At 45.1% G+C, this 20,429-nt stretch overlaps 1 protein-coding gene across 1 annotated transcript in view; it reads left to right on the top strand.

Annotated features, from left to right (window-relative positions):
* The window catches only part of LOC134395654 (zinc finger protein 585A-like), a 37,863-nt gene that overhangs the window by 199 nt on the left and 17,235 nt on the right, over nucleotides 1-20,429 (top strand). The window contains exons 3-8 of the mRNA XM_063121817.1: nucleotides 1,309-1,409; nucleotides 6,143-6,344; nucleotides 8,783-8,936; nucleotides 11,773-12,188; nucleotides 15,138-15,261; nucleotides 19,803-19,901. Coding sequence (XP_062977887.1) covers nucleotides 1,309-1,409; nucleotides 6,143-6,344; nucleotides 8,783-8,936; nucleotides 11,773-12,188; nucleotides 15,138-15,261; nucleotides 19,803-19,901 — 1,096 coding nt within the window. The remainder of the gene's footprint in view (nucleotides 1-1,308; nucleotides 1,410-6,142; nucleotides 6,345-8,782; nucleotides 8,937-11,772; nucleotides 12,189-15,137; nucleotides 15,262-19,802; nucleotides 19,902-20,429) is intronic.

Here is a 20,429-nt window from a genome sequence, read left to right as displayed (position 1 = left end):
AAAATGGGGGGTTAGAAAAGTGGAGGCGGCGGTGCTGGTGGTTGGAGGAGGGTGGGGGGAAACCCAGGGTGGTTTAAAAAGCAGAAACAACTGAGCTGCCCCCCACCCCCACCCCCAAGGAGTGTAGAAAATGATGCATGGGGTGGTGGAGAAAGAGGACCGGGAGGCATTTTTCTCCCTCTCCCATGAAGCTGAAGGGTGGGAGATTCAAAGGAAGGATTTCTTCACATGTAGTCAAACTATGGAACTTGCTACCACAAGATGTAGTGAGGGCCAACAATTTATTTATTTATTTATTACACTTATATACTGCTCCCATAGCCAGGGCTCTCTGGGCGGTTTACAGAATTTGGAAGGCCTTAAAAGGGAGTTGGATTTATTTATTTGTATCCTGCCTTTTGCCCACTACATTCCTGGAGGAGAAAGCTATCAATGGCTACTAGCCCTGATGGCTGTGGGTTACCCCCAGTATCAAACTTATGTACACCAGTTGCTGGGGAACATGGGTGGGAGGGTTCTGTTGCACCATGTCCTGTTTTGTTAGTCCCTGGCTGAAGGCTGGTTGGCCACTGCGTGAACAGAGTGCTGGACTAGATGGACCCTTGGTCTGATCCAGCAGGGCACTTCTTACCTAGGGAGGTTGTGGGCTCTCCCACACTAGAGGCCTTCAAGAGGCAGCTGGACAACCATCTGTCAGGGATGCTTTAGGGTGGATCCCTGCATTATTATTATTATTATTATTTATTTATATAGCACCATCAGTGTACAGTGTACAGTGCATTGAGCAGGGGGTTGGACTCGATGGCCTTGTAGGCCCCTTCCAACTCTGCTATTCTATGATTCTATGTTCTTACGTTAAAGCTATCAATTGCAACTACTCCTGATGGCTGTGTGTTACCTCCAGTATTAGAGGCAGTAAACCTATGTACACCAGTTGCTGGGGAACATGGGCAGGAGAGTGCTTTTGCACTCACGTCCTGCTTGTGGGTTTCCCATGGGCAGCTGCTTGGCCACTATGTGAACAGAGTACCGGACTAGAAGGACCCTTGGTCTGATCCAGCAAGGCTCTTCTTGTCTGATATTCCAAGTCAATGGTTCCAATGTTGCCTTCTCTTCCATTAAGCAACCCTTTGGCAAGCTGAGTGTCTCCCAGGTTGCCAACTTTTGAGTCATACCATCTGTCAGGGATGCTTTAGGGTGGATTCCTGCATTGAGCAGGGGGTTGGACTCGATGGCCTTATAGGCCCCTTCCAACTCTACTATTCTATGATTCTATGATTAATGACTCTTCACTGATTCCCTTTGCAGTTCTTGGACGGCATCTCCGTGTGCACAATCATGGTGAAATCGTGCTGTGCAATCAACTGCAACAACAAATTCTCCCTTGGCAACAATATCTCATTCCACAGGTAAGTGGGTTGATTTTGCGAAGGCACTGTCTAACATTAGGGTCAGGGGCGCTGTTACAAAGCCCGTTGGCAGGGACGGAACGTTGCTCCATTCCAAATAAAGTCCTGGCATGTAGAAAGCTATCATGAGAGGCGGTGGGGTGGGGGGCAGTGAAGGGTGCCGGGACAGGTGTGGGAGCAGCTGGTGCGACGGCACTGCTGTAGTGAAGAGGTGGTCGGTTCCTTGGAGGAATGACGACTGCAAACCCCATGTGACAGCAGGTTAAACGCGTTTTCGTAAATAGACATTAAAGGTGCAATCCTATGCACGTTTTGATAGAAAAAAGGCCCACAATTCTCAGCATTTCCCAGCCAGACATGCTGGGAGTTGTAGGACTTCTTTTCTGTCCAAACACTCTTAGAAACTTGCAGGAAGGGCCATAGCTGATTGTTAGAGCAACTACTTTGCTTGCAGAAGGTCCTGGATTCATTTAATACTTAAATATATTTAATACTTAAACATACATCAATACAATGAAGAAAAAAATAATACATAAAAGAATACATAATACATAAATGTTGAATAACCTTAATAACATATATTCTAGCTTAATCTGTTAACATAGTCATACTTAACATAACAGTGCACCCCCCACCACGGGATCTTATTCTTGTTTCCAAAATCTCATTGTTTCTTCTGGAGGTGCTTTCCCACTCCCCTTAGATAAAACAAATTCTAGGAACTGTTTCCATATTCCCTCAAAATCATTCGTTTTTGTTATTCCTCGTCTCACTTTTATATTATATGTTAATTTATCATTAATAGCAATATCCCATATCTCTTTATACCAATCTTCTATATGGTAATCCCCTTGAACCTTCCAGTTCCTAGATATCATTAACCTTGCTGCCGTCAGCAAATTCGTTATCAATTCTTTTGTTTCTTTATTACAATTTAATTCTCCATATAATGATAACAATGCCACTATAGGTGTCTCTCCAATCTCCATTCCTAAAACTTCTTTTATCTCATTAAACACCATTTTCCACAATTTTTGTACAAATTCACATTCCCACCACATATGTAAATAGGTCCTGGATTCAATCACCAGCATCTGCAATTAAAAAAGGATCTTAGGTAGTAGGTGATAGTATTTATTTATTTATTGCATTTTTATACCGCCCAATAGCCGAAGCTCTCTGGGCGGTTCACAAAAATTTAAACCATGAATTCTCTTCCTGATACCTTGGAATGTCACTGCCCGGCAGAATCTGGGCTACATGGACAAGAAGTCCAGCCTGGTCTAAACCTATAAAGCCTTACGTTGTGTGCATGCCCGTTCCCGCTGGCCAAGTGACACGAGACTCTCACACCCACAATCCACAGCAAATGCAAGTCCCAAGTCTATGAAAAGCCTCGCAGTACTTTTCGTGGCACAGATTGCAAGCTGAATATGAGCCAACAGTGCGATATGGCTGCAAGAAAGGCAAATGCTATTTTGGGCTGCATTAATAGAAGTATAGCTTCCAAATCACGTGAGGTACTGGTTCCTCTCTATTCGGCCCTGGTTAGGCCTCATCTAGAGTATTGCGTCCAGTTCTGGGCTCCACAATTCAAGAAGGACGCAGACAAGCTGGAGCGTGTTCAGAGGAGGGCAACCAGGATGCCCAGGTGTCTGGAAACAAAGCCCTATGAAGAGAGACTGAAAGAACTGGACATGTTTAGCCTGGAGAAGAGAAGATTGAGGGGAGACATGAGAGCACTCTTCAAATACTTGAAAGGTTGTCGCACAGAGGAGGACCAGGATCTCTTCTCGATCATCCCAGAGTGCAGGACACGGAATAACGGGCTCAAGTTACAGGAAGCCAGATTCCAGCTGGACATCAGGAAAAACTTCCTGACTGTTAGAGCAGTGCGACAATGGAATCAGTTACCTAGGGCTAGAGGCCTTCAAGAGGCAGCTGGACAAGCATCTGTCAGGGATGCTTTAGCGTGGATTCCTGCATTGAGCAGGGGGTTGGACTCGATGGCCTTGTAGGCCCCTTCCAACTCTGCTATTCTATGATTCTATGATATCCAAAGTCCAAATAGCAAAGCATCCATGTGCAGAGTGCTTTCAAAGTCCCAAAAGGAGATGGAATCCAAAGCAGGAGGGAGGTCAGGCGTTCTGTCGAGAGAGTTTAAACCTAGCAAAGTTTTTTCAGCTTTGCACCAGCATTTAATAAATCTACCTACATTCAACAAAGCCTCTGGCCTTGCCTTTCCCCAGACAGAGCCAATGTTGTGTAGCGGCTAAAGTGTTGGACTGGGAGTCGGGAGATCCGGGTTCTAGTCCCACTCGGCCATGGAAACCCACTGGGTGACGTTGGGCCAGTCACAGACTCTCAGCCCAACCTACCTCACAGGGTTGTTGTGAGGATAAAATGGAGAGGAGGAGGATTATGTACACTGCCTTGGATTCCTTGGAGGGAAAAAAACCGGGCTATAAATGCAATAAATAAGTGCTTGATTTTTTTATTTTTAGCACGTAGAAAACTAGCAGGTCAGGGAAGATAGCTCCAGCTCAGTTTTCTTCTGAACATGCTGATTTCTATGTGCAGGGAATCTTTTTTTTTTTTTTAATGTGGCCATATTCTGTCATGTGAGCTGTCACCTTCAATCTGATGTGGTGCCCTATCAAAACGAGTTTGCTATTCAATCATCTGATGTGTGTGAGAACCTCATCTTAGCAAGGATGAATAATCACACTCCGGCACAGACCCTTGATTTTACTCTGTGTGTGTGTGTGCATAAACTCGATCCTAATCAATGGATTTTCAAGATTCACTCACTGCAGCAAAATAAGACCTGTTCTCCTTTGTCATTTGGTGTTGATCCAGTTTCTGTTCATTTTTCAAGCCAAATACTTGCAAAAATTAAGTATAGGAGGGCATTTATTACATGTTTAAACACAATACCTTCAGCCCTCTTGGATGGGAGATTCAGGGGAAACCTTATTCAGCAGTTTATGTCTGTAGTTCAGAGGAAGTTGAAACAGTAAGCCATGCTTTCCTTTTCTGTATTTTTTTTTTAAAGGAGATCTTCATAATGAGTTAGTTAATCCATTAAACTCTTGGTATCCAGGAAAATCTTTTTCTTTTTCTTTCGGATACAATAGAGTCATAGAAATTATAGCTGAATATTTGCTGAGAGCAATGAGGGTACAGACTAAAATATTTAATTAGAGTAATCTTGTTTTTTTGTATTAATAGCGATGACCTGATTTATATTGTTGGTTGCTACCTCAAGTGATGTTTTCGAATTTTATTCCTATGTATTAATTGAAAATAAACCTTATTGGGCCCTCTGTTGACTGGATCAATAAACTGATGGAATTCAGCAGGTGCAAAGAACTTTATAAGAAATAAGTTCTTATAAAAAGCAGAATTGCATTGCTTCATTTTTATACAGAGGCGCATTGAGAATATGTGACCCTCCACTTGCACTCTGAAGTGGTATAGTCCAGACAGGTTTGACCATGTCTTCTCCTGTTTTTGAGAAACTAGACCTTAGTAATCAACAGCCAATACAGGGATGGTCCAGGTTACCTGCAGGTAGGGTTGCCAGACGTCCCGGAAAACCGGGAATGTCACGGTTTCCAAGCATTTCCAAAATGTCCCGGCCAGTCAGTCAAGAATCCCGGATTCCTGTTCCAGCCGGCCAGAGAAATTCCAACCTCCAAAATGGTGCCTTGAGTCTGCTCAGTGGAGTGTAAGTCTCCATATTGAAGCCTCCTCTAGCTTTTGAGAACTAGTGGAGAAGTGTAATTTAGTGTCATTTTTCTCTGTTTGCTTAAACTGTTCTTTGCCTATTATTTATTTGCAGGTGCTTTAGGCTGCAATCCTATGCATACTTACCTGGGAATAAGTCTTATTTAACTTAATAGGATTTGTTTCGGAGTAGACACACATAGGATTGCAGTGTTAGATAACTAAAGCTTCAATCACTTTCTTTCTTTCCCTAGACCTTTACATATTGCTCAGTTTGTTTTTTTAAAAAAATCCTAGGCCCCCCCTCCCCCCCCAAATTTGTCCAAGTTTTGTGGGTTCAGAATATGGCAACCCTACCTGCGGGATCGCCTTCTCCTGTACAATCCGGCCCTCACACTCAGGTTCTCTGGGAAGAATTTACTCCAGTCAACAAAAACAAGGCTGACAACCATTACACAGAGGACCTTTTCCTCTGCCACTCCCAGATTATGGAACGACCTGCCGGGAGAGATTCATCAACTTAACAGTCTTCCGGAATTAAAGAAAGCCGTAAAGACTGATCTCTTCCAGCGGGCCTACCCAGTTGAATTTTAAATTTGCCTTTTAATAATGTGCTGCTTTTAATAATGTATTAGTTTTATATGTTTTAATCAATGATATGTATTTTATTGTGTTTGCATTTGTGTTGTACACCACCTCGATCCAGAGGGAGAGGCGGGTAAAAAATAAATAAATATTATTATTATTATTATTGTTGTTGTATAGCGATGGATTATTTTTCTTTAGATGCTAACCAATGTTGCTACTACTGGTCCTTCTCCCCCCTCATCAACATCTGTGTGGTTGTTCGTTGCATAATAATTACGGGCATAATCCATGGCTGGGTGTGGAGTTTGGTGCTCTAAAAACCATTTCAGTTTCATGCTTCCGCACCTCATGAACCTGTGGTACACATGGAAACTTAATTCCCTCTGCAACTACTTTTTTTTTTTTAATGGTTATAGGTTTCCTCTTGGGAAAAACGATGTGTTAAAAAAGTGGGTTTGGAACATCCGACGCAAGAATTTCACTCCGACGCGACACCACGTGATATGCTCAGAACATTTCCGTGAGACGGATTACCTCGAAAACGTGGCTTCTGGGAGGCGGTACTTAAAGCCTGACGCGATTCCAACTGTGTTCAATATACCCGAACGCCTGAAGAAGGTAATTCTCACCACTGCCAATTCTTAGGCAGATACGGTGACTCTAGTCATATTATTATTATTATTGCATTTATATCCCGCCTTTTTTCCTCCAAGGAACCCAAGGCAGCATACATAATCCTCCTCTCCATTTTATCCTCACAACAACAATCCTGTGAGGTAGGCTAGGCTGAGAGTCTGTGATTGGCCCAAAGTCACCCAGTGGGTTTCCATGGCTGAGTGGGGACTAGAACCCGGATCTCCTGACTCCCAGTCCAACACTTTAGCCACTACACCACGCCATCAGTATATTATTATTATTATTGCATTTATATCCCGCCTTTTTTCCTCCAAGGAATCAAAGGCAGCATACATAATCCTTCTCTCCATTTTATCCTCACAACAACAACCCTGTGAGGTAGGCTGGGCTGAGAGTCTGTGATTGGCCCAAAGTCACCCAGTGGGTTTCCATGGCCGAGTGGGGACTAGAACCCGGATCTCCCGACTCCCAGTCCAACACTTTAGCCACTACACCACACTGAGCGTGATTTGGAGCATTCCTAAATATCTGTCAGTAAAACATACATTCAGTATAATTTTAATAAAAGATGGAAGAAAGAATTTTGCTGGGATAATGACAGAGGGTTAAAAAAAAAATAAACATTTCCCCTCCATGGCTTCAAAATTTACATTTCTAGTCTTCCTATAAAAGTTTTTCTACTACATAGTTTTTATAAATCGTTTTGATGGATTCGACATGAGTTGCGCTATATGAACGTCTTGTCTAATAGTTGATTCATAATTCTAAAAGAAAATATTGCATAATCCAAGATTTGTTCAATTTTTCCAATTGTGAGGGGGAACCCCCTCAAAAAATGTTATTTGCGGAGGGACAGAGGCGGGGGAACGGATGGGCGTTTTCCTCATGAAGTTTTTCCCCGGGTCTTCACATTTGTAGATTTTACTAATTTAGTTAAAAGAAACAATACGTTTTTAGAAATGGAAAGTTTTCTGAGGGGCGGGGAAATCCACCCCACGTCACTGATTCTGCCAAGTTTGGTCACAATGGCTATGTTCAGTCAAGACAATCAGCACTGAGTTCACTTTTAGTCCAGGCTGAATTGACTCACTCATCCCTGCCCTCTCTCCCGCCTCAGTCCTCCCTCTAGTATCCCATCAGCCATTGCTGCCGAAAATCTATCCTGCTGGCCGGACAGCTCCTGCTTTGACCGCTCTTGCCTTGTGACTCTATGGCTGACGAAATAACCAATGGTACCCTCCACACAACACGGTAACCAACAGGGTTCAAATAGCCTACTCTGCACGGCATCAGTTATTTGCGTTGGTTATTTCGGCCACAAGGAAGAGGGCCTTTTCAGTGGTGGCCCCCCAATTATGGAATGATCTCCCCGACGAGGCTCACCTGGCACCAACATGGTTATCTTTTCGGCGCCAGGTCAAGACTTTTCTCTTCTCCCAGGTAGTTAACAACATATGCTGAGTTTTCAACTGACCCCAGAATAGCTGTTTTAAATGGATATTGTTTTTATGCTTTTGTTGGTTTAACATTTGTGTATATTTGTTTTTAACCTGTTTTTAACCTTTGTAAACCACCCAGAGAGCTTCGGCGATGGGGCAGTATATAAATGTAATAAATAAATAAACCTTTGGTTAAAAAAACTTCCCGCACACCTCATAATAACCCATGGTGGGTTAAATAACCAATCGTTGACTATTTATTTATTTATTATTTTTACTTTATTTTATTCATTACATTTTTATACCGCCCAATAGCCGAAGCTCTCTGGGCGGTTCACAAAAATTAAAACCATAATAAAACAACCAGCAGTCTGAAAACACAAATACAAAATACAGTATAAAAAGCACAACCAGGATAAAACCACACAGCAGAAATTGATATAAGATTAAAATACAGAATTAATCTGTTTGAGGGATGTGGCCTCCCATATTGCTGAAAGGGTCTCTTAAGTTTCTCATGACCTCAATGCAAATTAGAAAAATAACGCTGCAATCCTTCTGAGAGAAGTAACTCACTACGCTGTATTTTGTTTTTATGTCACTTTTTATCTATCCTTTGCCTGTTTTGGTGTTGATTTTTCGGGTCTGTGACCATAATAAATAAATAAATAAGAATTAGAACAGTAAAATTAAAATTAAAATTAAGTGTTAAAATACTGAGAGAATAAAAAGGTCTTCAGCTGGCGACGAAAGGAGTACAGTGTAGGCGCCAGGCAGACCTCTCTGGGGAGCTCATTCCACAGCCAGGGTGCCACAGCGGAGAAGGCCCTCCTCCTAGTAGCCACCTGCCTCACTTCCTTTGGCAGGGGCTCACGGAGAAGGACCCTGTGGATTTAAACTATTTAAACTACCATTGGTTATCATGTCATCTGAACCAAGTCGGTATGTTTGTTTTGTGTTGTTTTTATCATTAATCTGCAGGGTGCTAAAAGAAGACGGCCCCTGGTCCGTCATAACCCACCTGATCCTCCACCAAGCCGTCCTTTGAAAGCCAAGGAGGGTGAAGCAGCCGTGCCCTCTCCTGGGAGCGACGTTGTGGGCCTGGAACATTCGTACTCAATCCCAGCTAGTCCAGGTAGCCAACTTCACAAAGTCACTCTTGGAATACAGGCATTTGTAAAGAGACTGAACAATTGAATTCAGTTTATTATTTAGCCAGAATGCCATAACGATATTACCCGTATTTCTTCGATTCTAAGACGCCGTCAATTGTAAGACGCACACTAATTTCAGTACCGCCAACAGAAAAAAAAGCTTTGATTCTAAGAAATAATAAACGCACCCACGATTCTAAGACGCACCCCGTTTTTAGAGGTGTTTATATGGGGGGAAAAGTGCGTCTTAGAATCAAAGAAATAGGGTATATTACTGAGAAAACCTAGAAGCATCCATAGACAATATGACTATTTGCTATCATTATTTGATTAGTTATATTCTCACATTTAGGACATGATCCTATACATGTTTAGACAGAAAAAGAGTTTATAACTCTCAGCATACCCCAGCCAGCCATACTGGCTGGAGTATGCTGGGAATTATAATAATAATAATAATAATAATAAGAAGAAGAAGAAGAAGAAGAAGAAGTATAATAATAATAATAATAATAATAATAATAATAATTTCATTTGTTACCTGCCTCTCCCTCTGGATCGAGGCGGGGTACAACACAAATAAAAACATCATAAAATACATAAAACTATATTTATTTCTTACCCGCCTCTCTCTATGGATTGAGGCAGGGAACAACATTAAATACAATACATAAAACTAGTTAAAAGAGCATATAAAGTCAATACAATATTAAAATAAGAATCACAACATCTTCCAATACTTAGGTTTAAAATTCATCTGGGTAGGCCTGCTGGAAGAGACTCGTCTTTATGACTGTCTTAAACTCAGAGAGAGAGAGAGAGTTAAGTTGACGAAACTCCTCCGGCAGGCCATTCCACAGTCTGGGGGTGGCAGAAGAAAAGGTCCTCTGGGTAACAGTTGTCAGCCCAATTGTGGCTGACTGGAGTAAACCCTTCCCAGAGGACCGGAGTGTGTGGGGCGGATTGTATGGGAGAAGGCGGCCCCGTAGGTAACCTGGACCCAAACCATATCGTGCTTTAAAGGTAACAACCAACACGTTATACTTCACCTGGAAAGGATTTTCTTTCTGTCTAAACATGCCTAGGATTGAACCTTTAATATATAATAGATGAAAGACCTTCTTAAAAATTAAGGGAACAATCCTCGATGGCCTTATAGGCCCTTTCCAACTCTACTATTCTATGATTCTATGAAGCCTAGACAGTGTCTGGGGGACCGTAGGATATTTCGGATTCCTGGATCCGAGGCTGGAGACAGTGCTCTGACCTTGGACCCAGGAGTCCGAGCTTCCCACCTCCTTGCAGCCAGTGTAGAGAGAACCACGCCGGTTGCCTCTCCAAGCTTGCAAAAGTGACCTTGTAGAGGAGGGATGGGGGCAGTTCTGTGGGGGTGGGGGACTGGGGAAGCCGACTTACGAAGAACCCTGCAGCCTCCTTCCCTCCTGCTCTGCAGAACCTCAGCTAGACGGGTGAAAAAGCCCATCTAGCAAAAATGCAGAGCTGGAGGAGCATGGAGGCGAAGGTCGTCTCTGCGCTCTTCCAGCTCTGCATAAGATGGCCATCACTCTCTGGGTTCGGTGGCTGGCAGTCATCTGGGTAGGATTGCGCCTTTAGTGTCTTTTCTTTTTCCCTCCCCATCCCCTTTTCCTTGTCTGTCGTTTTTTTAAATGGTCTCATTTTACAGATTTTATCTTAACCACTCCAGGAGGCCTTTTGACTGAGGAATTTGAAGTACTTCTTCACACAGTGCATAGTTAAATTATGACATTCACTAGCACAAGATCATAGAATCATAGAAGAGCAGAGTTGGAAGGGGCCTACAAGGCCATCGAGTCCAACCCCCTGCTCAATGCAGGAATCCACCCTAAAGCATCCCTGACAGATGGTTGTCCAGCTGCCTCTTGAAGGCCTCTAGTGTGGGAGAGCCCACAACCTCCCTAGGTAACTGATTCCATTGTCGTACTGCTCTAACAGTCAGGAAGTTTTTTCTGATATCCAGCTGGAATCTGGCTTCCTGTAACTTGAGCCCGTTATTCCGTGTCCTGCACTCTGGGAGAATCGAGAAGAGATCCTGGCCCTCCTCTGTGTGACAGCCTTTTAAGTATTTGAAGAGTGCTATCATGTCTCCCCTCAATCTTCTCTTCTCCTGGCTAAACAGGCCCAGTTCTTTCCGTCTCTCTTCATAGGGCTTTGTTTCCAGACCCCTGATCATCCTGGTTGCCCTCCTCTGAACACGCTCTAGCTTGTCTGCGTCCTTCTTGAATTGTGGAGCCCAGAACTGGACGCAATACTCTAGATGAGGCCTAACCAGGGCCAAATAGAGAGGAACCGGTACCTCCCGTGATTTGGAAGCTATACTTCTATTAATGCAGCCCAATGCATTAGGATGGCTGCCAATTTGGATGGTTTTAAAAGGGGGGGTTGGATAAATTCCAGGAGAAGAAGGCTCTCAATGGCTGCTAGCCCTGATGGTTATGTGCTACCTCCAGTATCAGAGGCAGTAAGCCTGTGTGCACCAGTTGCTGGGGAACATGGGTGGAAGGGTGCTGTTGCACCATGTCCTGTTTTGTTAGTCCCTGGCCGAAGGCTGGTTGGCCACTGTGCGAACAGAGTGCTGGACTAGACGGACCCTTGGTCTGATCCAGCAAGGCTCTTCTGATGTTCTTAATTTATTAAAAGTAATTCATTATTTTAAATAAATTAATAATCAAATAATATGAAGCTTCTGGTCTTTTATGGAGAAGCTGTCCTCCCCACACCTCAAGGTCTCTGCATTTTGATTCTCGTCATTTATCTCTTTCTCTTCAAACGCTTTAGTTCTGGATCTTCAGTTGGCGTCGACACGGGAACAAGGCCCAACCAACGCCATATCGGGCAAAGGCCCTCCCCTTGTCCCAGCTAGGCCATGGAGAGCATGCCGGGAAAAAACGAGGCCAAATGTCCCAGAGGAGCCCGTTGTCAACTCAGACGTACAGCGCCGGTGTTTCCGGGAGTTCTGCTACGAGGAGGTCGAAGGGCCCCGCAAAGTTTGCAGCCGGCTCTGGGAACTTTGCCACCAGTGGCTGAAGCCGGGAAAGCACACCAAGTTGCAGATGCTGGAGCTGGTGATCCTGGAGCAGTTCTTGGCCATCCTACCTCAGGAGATGCAGGACTACGTCAAGCAAGTGGGTCCGGTAAACTGTGACGAAGCGGTGTCCCTGTCTGAGGATTACCTGCATCAGCGAGGGGAAGAGGTGAGAGCATTTTGCCGTGGGAGTTGCAGCCTGTGCGAGGGAATGATCCAGTAACATCCAGCAAACAAGAGCGTCACTGGCTGCGGGTCTATTTCTGGGCACAGTTCAAAATATCGGTTAGGGCCTAACCATAGAATCATAGAATAGTAGAGTTGGAAGGGGCCTACAAGGCTATCGAGTCCAACCCCCTGCTCAATGCAGGAATCCACCCTAAAGCATCTCTGACAGATGGCTGTCCAGCTGCCTCTTGAAGGCCTCTAGTGTGGGAGAGCCCACAACCTCCCTTGGTAACTGGTTTCATTGTCATACTGATCTAACATGAAGTTTTTCCTGATGTCCAGCCGGAATCTGGCTTCCTGTCACTTGAGCCCGTTATTCCGTGTCCTGCACTCTGGGAGGATCGAGAAGAGATCCTGGCCCTCCTCTGTGTGACAACCTTTTAAGTATTTGAAGAGTGCTCTCATGTCTCCCCTCAATCTTCTCTTCTCCAGGCTAAAGATGCCCAGTTCTTTCAGTCTCTCTTCATAGGGCTTTGTTTCCAGACCCCTGATCAACCTGGTTGCCCTCCTCTGAACACGCTCCAGCTTGTCTGCGTCCTTCTTGAATTGTGGAGCCCAGAATACTCTAGATGAGGCCTAACCAGGGCCGAATAGAGAGGAACCAGTACCTCCCGCGATTTGGAAGCTATACTTCTATTAATTCAGCCCAAAATAGCATCTGCCTTTTTGCAAATGGTCTTGTAGGTAACCAGGCTACCTGAAAGATCATCTTCTCCTGTACCAGCCTGTCTGGGTTTTAAAACCTTTGGGAGAGGCCCTTCTTTTGGTCCACCACCTTCACGGGTGCATTTGGTGGTGACATGGGAGAGGGTGTCCTTGGTGGCCACTCCTAGGCTGTGGAATTAACATTAGTTCCCCCTCTGCTGTCCTTCCACTGGCAGACGAAAACGATTTTGTTCAAGCAGGCTTTTGGGAAGTAAGCTGTTCTGTTGGCTTGGCTGCAGATTTGATTCTGTTAGGACTGTGTTTTTAATGCATTTCTCTTATTGCTTTTTAATCGAGTTTTAATTTCAAACGGAATGGTTTCCTTCCTGTGATTTTAAGCCGCCTCGATTGCCGTTTTCTTGGTAGAAATGCAGGGGTACACATCAAATCAATAAATCTAGGGCTGAGGCACAACAGAATTAGCCAGGCATCAAGAAAGACTGAAAGGAAGAAGGACATGCTTAGAATCATAGAATTATAGAATAGTAGAGTTGGAAGGGGCCGATAAGTTCATCGAGTCCAACCCCCTGCTCAATGCAGGAATCCACCTTAAAGCATCCCTGACAGATGGTTGTCCAGCTGTCTCTTGAATGCCTCTAGTGTGGGAGAGCCCACAACCTCCCTAGGTAACTGGTTCCATTGTCGTACTTCTCTAACAGTCAGGAAGTTTTTCCTGATGTCCAGCCGGAATGTGGCTTCCTGCCACTTGAGCCCATTATTCCGTGTCCTGCATTCTGCGATGATCAAGAAGAGATCCTGGCCCTCCTCTGTGTGACAACCTTTCAAGTAATTGAAGAGTGCTGTCATGTCTTCCCTCAGTCTTCTCTTCTCCAGGCTAAACATGCCCAGTTCTTTCAGTCTCTCTTCATAGGGCTTTGTTTCCAGACCCCTGATCATCCTGGTTGCCCTCCTCTGAACACGCTCCAGCTTGTCTGCGTCCTTCTTGAATTGTGGATCCCAGAACTGGATGCAATACTCAAGATGAGGCCTAACCAGGGCCGAATAGGGGGGAACCAATTTGGAAGCTATAGCATTTGCTTTTTTTGCAGCCGCATCACACTGTTGGCTCATATTCAGCTTGTGATCGACAACAATTCCAAGATCCTTCTAGTTTGTAGTATTGCTGAGCCAAGTATCCCCCATCTTGTAACTGTGCCTTTGGTTTCTATTTCCTAGGCATAGAACTTGGCATTTATCCCTATTAAATTTCATTCTGTTGTTTTCAGCCCTGCGCTCCAGCCTATCAAGACCACTTTGAAGTTTGTTTCTGTCTTCCAGGGTATTAGCTATCCCGCCCAGTTTTGTGTCATCTGCACCTCTTCATTCATATCATTAATAAATATGTTGAAGAGCACTGGGCCCAGGACTGAGCCCTGCGGTTCTACTTGAGCAGAGACTCATGCAGGGCTGCAAATGGCAGCCTCCTAAGAAGAAAAGAAGGGCCCTGCTGGATCAGTCTAAAGGCCTGTCTAGTCCCACATCCTGTTCCCACAGTGCTTGACCAGATATCTCTGAGAAGCCCACAGGGAGGACATGAATATAATAGCCTTCTCCCACTGCTTTTCCCCAGCAAAGTGTATTGGGTACATTGGTCTAATGGAAATCTTTTAATTGTTATTGATTTCTGGCAATGCCCACTCGTGGTGCCAGGCGCATAGTTTGGAAATTCCTGTGCTAGAGCACCGCTACGAGATGACTGTGTGAATCTGAAATCACACGGGAAGGAGATTCTGTGTTTTCCCCAGGGGAACCTCTTTATTTAATTTTTGCCTTTATATCCCACCTTATTTCCTCCAAGGAACCCAAGACGGTGTACATAATCCTCCTCCTCTCCATGTTATCCTCACAGCAGCAAGCAACCCTGTGAGGTAGGTTGGGCTGAGAGTCCGTGACTAGCCCATGGGGGCTAGAACCCAGATCTCTCGACTCCCAGTCCAACACTTTAGCCACTATACCTCACTGGCCTGTCCCTTTGGCTAATGCCTGGACTTCACGGTTGTGCTCGTTCCTCTCCATTGGAGGTGATTAAGATGGTTGGGGAGATCAATGGCCCCCAGTAAATTCTGCCCCATCAGTTGCAGCTGACCCACGGCAGGCCTGGAACCGTGCGGACCTGACAAAATAGAATCCACCTCTTTGTGCTGCTCTGTCTCCCTGATCCCTTTGCTTCTCTCTCTCGTTTTAGGTGCGGAGGCCGCTGGCTGAGATGGCGGCTAATCTCCCTGAGTCAAAGATGGCTCCTTCGGACGCTCGCCGTACGCCACACTTCAGACGGATCTCCCAGAAGGGAGAGGGAATGGCCACTTTGGGTGAGAATTCATTATGCCTCTACTATATGATACTATGTAGTTCCTAGGACAGGTTTCAACTCTTTCTCTCCTATCTGACCATTTGAGGGCTGCTTTTATAATCCCCTAGTCCTGTGTGAGGAGAAACTCTTGGCCCCAGCTGCGGTTTATTAAAAGCACACACCAATTTTGTTTCATTTTTGTCAGTTCAAACATCGATGCGCGCCAAGCATAGAATAGAGCATACTTTCTGGATCGGTGCCTGCACTGTCCTGGGAGATTCAGGACAAATAAAAGGAAGTACTTCTTTACACAGCGCAGAATTAAACTCTGGAATTCACGACCACAAGATGTGGTGACGGCTACCAATTTGGATGGCTTTAAGAGGGGGTTGGATAAATTCCTGGAGAAGGAGATCAATGGCTACTAGCCCTGATGGTTGTGTGCTATCTCCAGTATGATTGGTAACTGGCAAATAGAGGGAGAAAACGTGGAGGCAGTGACAGACTTTGTATTTCTGGGCGCAAAGATTACTGCAGACGCTGACTGCAGCCAGGAAATCAGAAGACGTTTACTTCTTGGGAGGAGAGCAATGACAAATCTCGATAAAATAGTTAAGAGCAGAGACACCACACTGACAACAAAGGTCCGCATAGCTAAAGCAATGGTATTCCCCGTAGTAACCTATGGCTGTGAGAGCTGGACCATAAGGAAAACTGAGCGAAGGAAGATAGATGCTTTTGAACTGTGGTGTTGGAGGAAAATTCTGGGAGTGCCTTGGACTGCAAGAAGATCAAACCAGTCCATACTCCAGGAAATAAAGCCAGACTACTCACTTGAGGGAATGGTATTAAAGGCAAAACTGAAGTACTTTGGCCACATAATGAGAAGACAGGACACCCTGGAGAAGAGGCTGATGCTAGGGAAAGTGGAGGGCAAAAGGAAGAGGGGCCAACCAAGGGCAAGATGGAGGGATGATATTCTGGAGGTGACAGACTTGACCTTGGGGGAGCTAGGGGTGGCGACAGCCGACAGAAAGCTCTGGCGTGGGCTGGTCCATGAAGTCACGAAGAGTTGGAAACGACTGAACGAATAAACAACGAAACCAGTTGCTGGGGAACATGGGGTGTGTGTGTGTGTGCTGTTGCACCATGTCCTGCTTATTTATTTATTTATGACATTTTTATACCGCCCAATAGCTGAAGCTCTCTGGGCGGTTCACAGAAATTAAAACCATAATAAAACAACCAACAGGTTAAAAGCACAAATACAAAATACAGTATAAAAAGCACAACCAGGATAAAAACCACACAGCAAAATTGATATAAAATTAAAATACAGAGTTAAAACAGTAAAATTTAAATTTAAGTTAAAATTAAGTGTTAAAATACTGAGTGAATAAAAAGGTCTTCAGCTGGCAACGAAAGGAGTACAGTGTAGGCGCCAGGCGGACCTCTCTGGGGAGCTCATTCCACAACCAGGGTGCCACAGCGGAGAAAGTTCATCCCTGGCCGATGGCTGGTTGGCCACTGCATGAACAGAGTGCTGGACTAGATGGACCCTTGGTCTGATCCAGCAGGGCCCTTCTTATGTGCCATGGTTATGTGCTACCTCCAGTATTATTATTATTATTATTATTATTATTATTATTATTTATTTATATAGCACCATCAATGTACATGGTGCTGTACAGATAACACAGTACATAGCAAGACCCTGCCGCATAGGCTTACAATCTAATAAGTTGTAGTAAACAATAAAGAGGGAAGGAGAATGCAAACAGGCACAGGGAAGTGTAAACAGGCACCGGGTAGGGTAAAGCTAATAGTATAGAGTCAGAACAAACTCAATATTTGAAGGCTATAGGGAAAAGAAAAGTTTTTAGCTGAGTTTTAAAAGCAGTGATTGAGTTTGTAGTTCTCAAGTGTTCTGGAAGAGCGTTCCAGGCGTAAGGGGCAGCAGAAGAAAAAGGACGAAGCCGAGTAAGGGAAGTGGAGGTCCTTGGGCAGGCGAGAAGCATGGCATCAGAGGAGCGGAGAGCCCGAGCGGGGCGATAGTGTGAGATGAGAGAGGAGAGATAGGCAGGAGCTAGACCGTGAAGAGCATTGAAGGTCAGCAGGAGAAGTTTATATTGGATTCTGGAGTGAATTGGAAGCCAATGAAGAGATTTCAGAAGTGGAGTGACATGGTCAGAGCGGCGGGCCAGGAAGATGATCTTAGCGGCAGAGTGGTGGACAGAGACCAGCGGACTGATGTGAGACGAAGGAAGGCCAGAGAGAAGAAGGTTGCAGTAGTCCAGCCGAGAGATAACCAGTGCGTGAACGAGAGTCTTGGCAGAAGAGACAGACAAAAATGGTCGAATCCTGGCAATATTATATAGGAAGAAACGACAGGATTTAGCTACTGCCTCAATGTGAGGAGTAAAGGAGAGCGAGGAGTCAAATATAAAGCCAAGACTACGAGCTTCCTTGACCGGAGTAAGCGTGACATCGTTGACAGTAAGAGAGAATGAGAGGTGAGGAGAAGGTTTAGGAGGAAAAACAAGCAATTCAGTCTTTGCCATGTTAAGTTTCAAACGACGATGAAGCAGCCAGGCTGAGATATCTGAAAGACATGCCGAGATACGATCGTGAACATCTGGAGAAAGTTCCGGAGATGAAAGATATAATTGTGTATCATCGGCATACAGGTGATATTGGAGGCCGTGAGATTGAATAAGCTTGCCCAAGGGCAGCATGTATAGAGAGAACAACAACGGGCCAAGCACCGAGCCTTGAGGAACCCCAACTAAAAGGGGAAAAGAGGAGGACGAGCTGCCGTTAGCCGACACGCTGAAAGAGCGACCCTCTAGATAGGAGGCAAACCAGTTATAGACAGAGCCACAGAGTCCAAGGTCATGGAGGGAATCTAAGAGAAGATCGTGATCAACCGTGTCAAAGGCTGCGGTTAGATCAAGGAGAATAAGAATGGAATAATGGCCTTTAGACTTGGCAGTAAGAAGATCATTGGTGATCTTGGTAAGGGCTGTTTCAGTGGAATGCAAAGGACGGAAGCCAGATTGAAAGGGATCCAGAGCAGAGTTATTAGAGAGAAAGTCAAGACAACGAGAGTAGACCAGACGTTCCAGGATCTTTGAGACAAAGGGCAAGAGGGAGACAGGTCGGTAGTTAGACAGGGATAGTCGATCAAGAGTGGGTTTTTTGAGAATGGGAGAGACTGTAGCATGTTTAAAAGCAGAAGGAAATGAACCAGAGGACAGAGAAGAATTAATGATGTGAAGCAAGGACGGGAGGATAGCGGGGATAAGATTAATAAAGACGCGAGAGGGAATCGGATCACGGGAACAAGTGGAAGGCTTCGATGAGCGCAGTATTTTAGACAGTTCATCAGCTGAGACCGAAGGGAATGCCGAGAGAGTTGAAGGAGGAACTGACAGGTGAGGGACAGGAGCTGGAAGCGGAGCAGAGTTGGCTAGATCGGAGCGTATAGTTTGGATTTTAGCATTGAAGAAAGAGGCAAAGTCGTTGGCAGACAGAGAGGCGGGGAGAGATGGCGGATTAGGCTTCAGAAGAGAATTGAAGGACTTGAAGAGCCGCTGAGGGTGCTTAGCATTTGACTGGATCAACGTTGAGTAGTGCTGCTGTTTGGCCAGTGAAATGGCAGAAGAGAAGGAGGAGAGAACAAATTTGTAGTGGACAAAGTCCGCCCAGTCCTTGGTCTTACGCCACAGGCGTTCGGCTGCCCGGGAACAAGAGCGAAGGTAGCGGAGGAAAGAGGTGAGCCACGGTTGGGGTTGAGAGGGGCGAACTATCCGAGTTGTAGATGGAGCAAGATTATCAAGAGTTGAAGATAAGGAGGAGTTAAAGGAGGAGACGGCTGAGTCCAAGGAGACGGCTGTGTAGACAGAAGGGAGAGAGGAGGCTAAAGACTGAGAAAAAGCCTCGTAGTTGATAGAATGCAGGTCACGACAAGGGCGTGAAGCGGGACGTGAAGGAGGGGGATTGTGAGTGATATTGAAAGAGACTAGATGATGATCTGACAGAGGAAAGTCAGCAATAGAAAAGTCCAGGACAGAGCAGTTCTGAGTGAGGACAAGATCCAGACAGTGTCCAAGGGAATGTGTGGGTGCTTCAGAGCAGAGCTTGAGATCGTAAGAGGAAGATAAGGAGCGAAATCGTAGAGCTGCAGCATCGTGAGGGTCATCCACATGGATATTGAAGTCACCCAAGATCAGAGTAGGAGAGTGTGCCTATATACAGGTGATGCTGGGGAACAAGGGTGGGAGGGTGTGAATGTACCTTTGTCCTTCTTGTGAGTTCCTGTTGTGTGAACAGAGTGCTGGATTAAGTGGACCCTTGTTCTGATCCAGCAGAACTCTTATTATGTTGTTTGACCAGAATCTGACAGGGAAATTCTTTAAGGCTGCCTTGGTCTTCCTCAAAGGCAAACCCAAAATGGCATCCTTTGTCCCCTGGATTCTTAAGTGTTTCCTTACTGCCTTGGACAGTTGTTTTTTCTAGAATTCTCTTTTTTCTTTTCTTTTTCTTTTTGGTATTCTCCAGAAGATGGGACTGTGAGAGAGAACCCAGCAGAGAGCATTCAAAAGGAAGGCCTTGTGTCAGAAGAAGGAGACATTTCCTCTGTCATTGTGATTGTTGAAAGTGGGTACCCATTTTGGTTATGGGATGTGGGGAGAGATCCAGGCAGAAGGGACACCAGGTCTGGGCCCGATTCAAAGTGCTGGTATTAACATTTAAATTAATACTAGAACCCAAAGGGGTCATCCCGTGAAATTGATGGGTGGGAGATTCGGGCACAAAGTTAAACTATGGAACTCGCTGCCACAAGATGTAGTGACGGCCACCAATTTGGGGGGTTTGAAAAGGGGGTTGGACAAATTCCTGGAGGAGAAGGCTATCAATGGCTACTAGCCCTGATGGTTGTGTGCTATCTTCATTATTCGAGGCAATAAGCCTGTGTGCACTAGTTGCTGGGGAACATGGGTGGGAGTGTGCTGTCGCACCATGTCCTGCTTGTTCATCCCTGGCCGATGGCTGCTTGGCCCCTGTGTGAACAGAGTGCTGGACTAGATGGACCCTTGGTCTGATCTAGCACGGCACTTCTAATGTTCTTACGTTCTTATAATGGACAGGCAGAATTCCTTTCTCATTTCGACATTCTCGACAAAT

Source organism: Elgaria multicarinata, chromosome 3 (genome assembly GCF_023053635.1).
Source record: "Elgaria multicarinata webbii isolate HBS135686 ecotype San Diego chromosome 3, rElgMul1.1.pri, whole genome shotgun sequence".
Lineage (NCBI taxonomy): Eukaryota > Metazoa > Chordata > Lepidosauria > Squamata > Anguidae > Elgaria > Elgaria multicarinata.
Note: the sequence above shows the minus strand (reverse complement) of the source record. Positions and strands in the feature narration are given on the sequence as shown.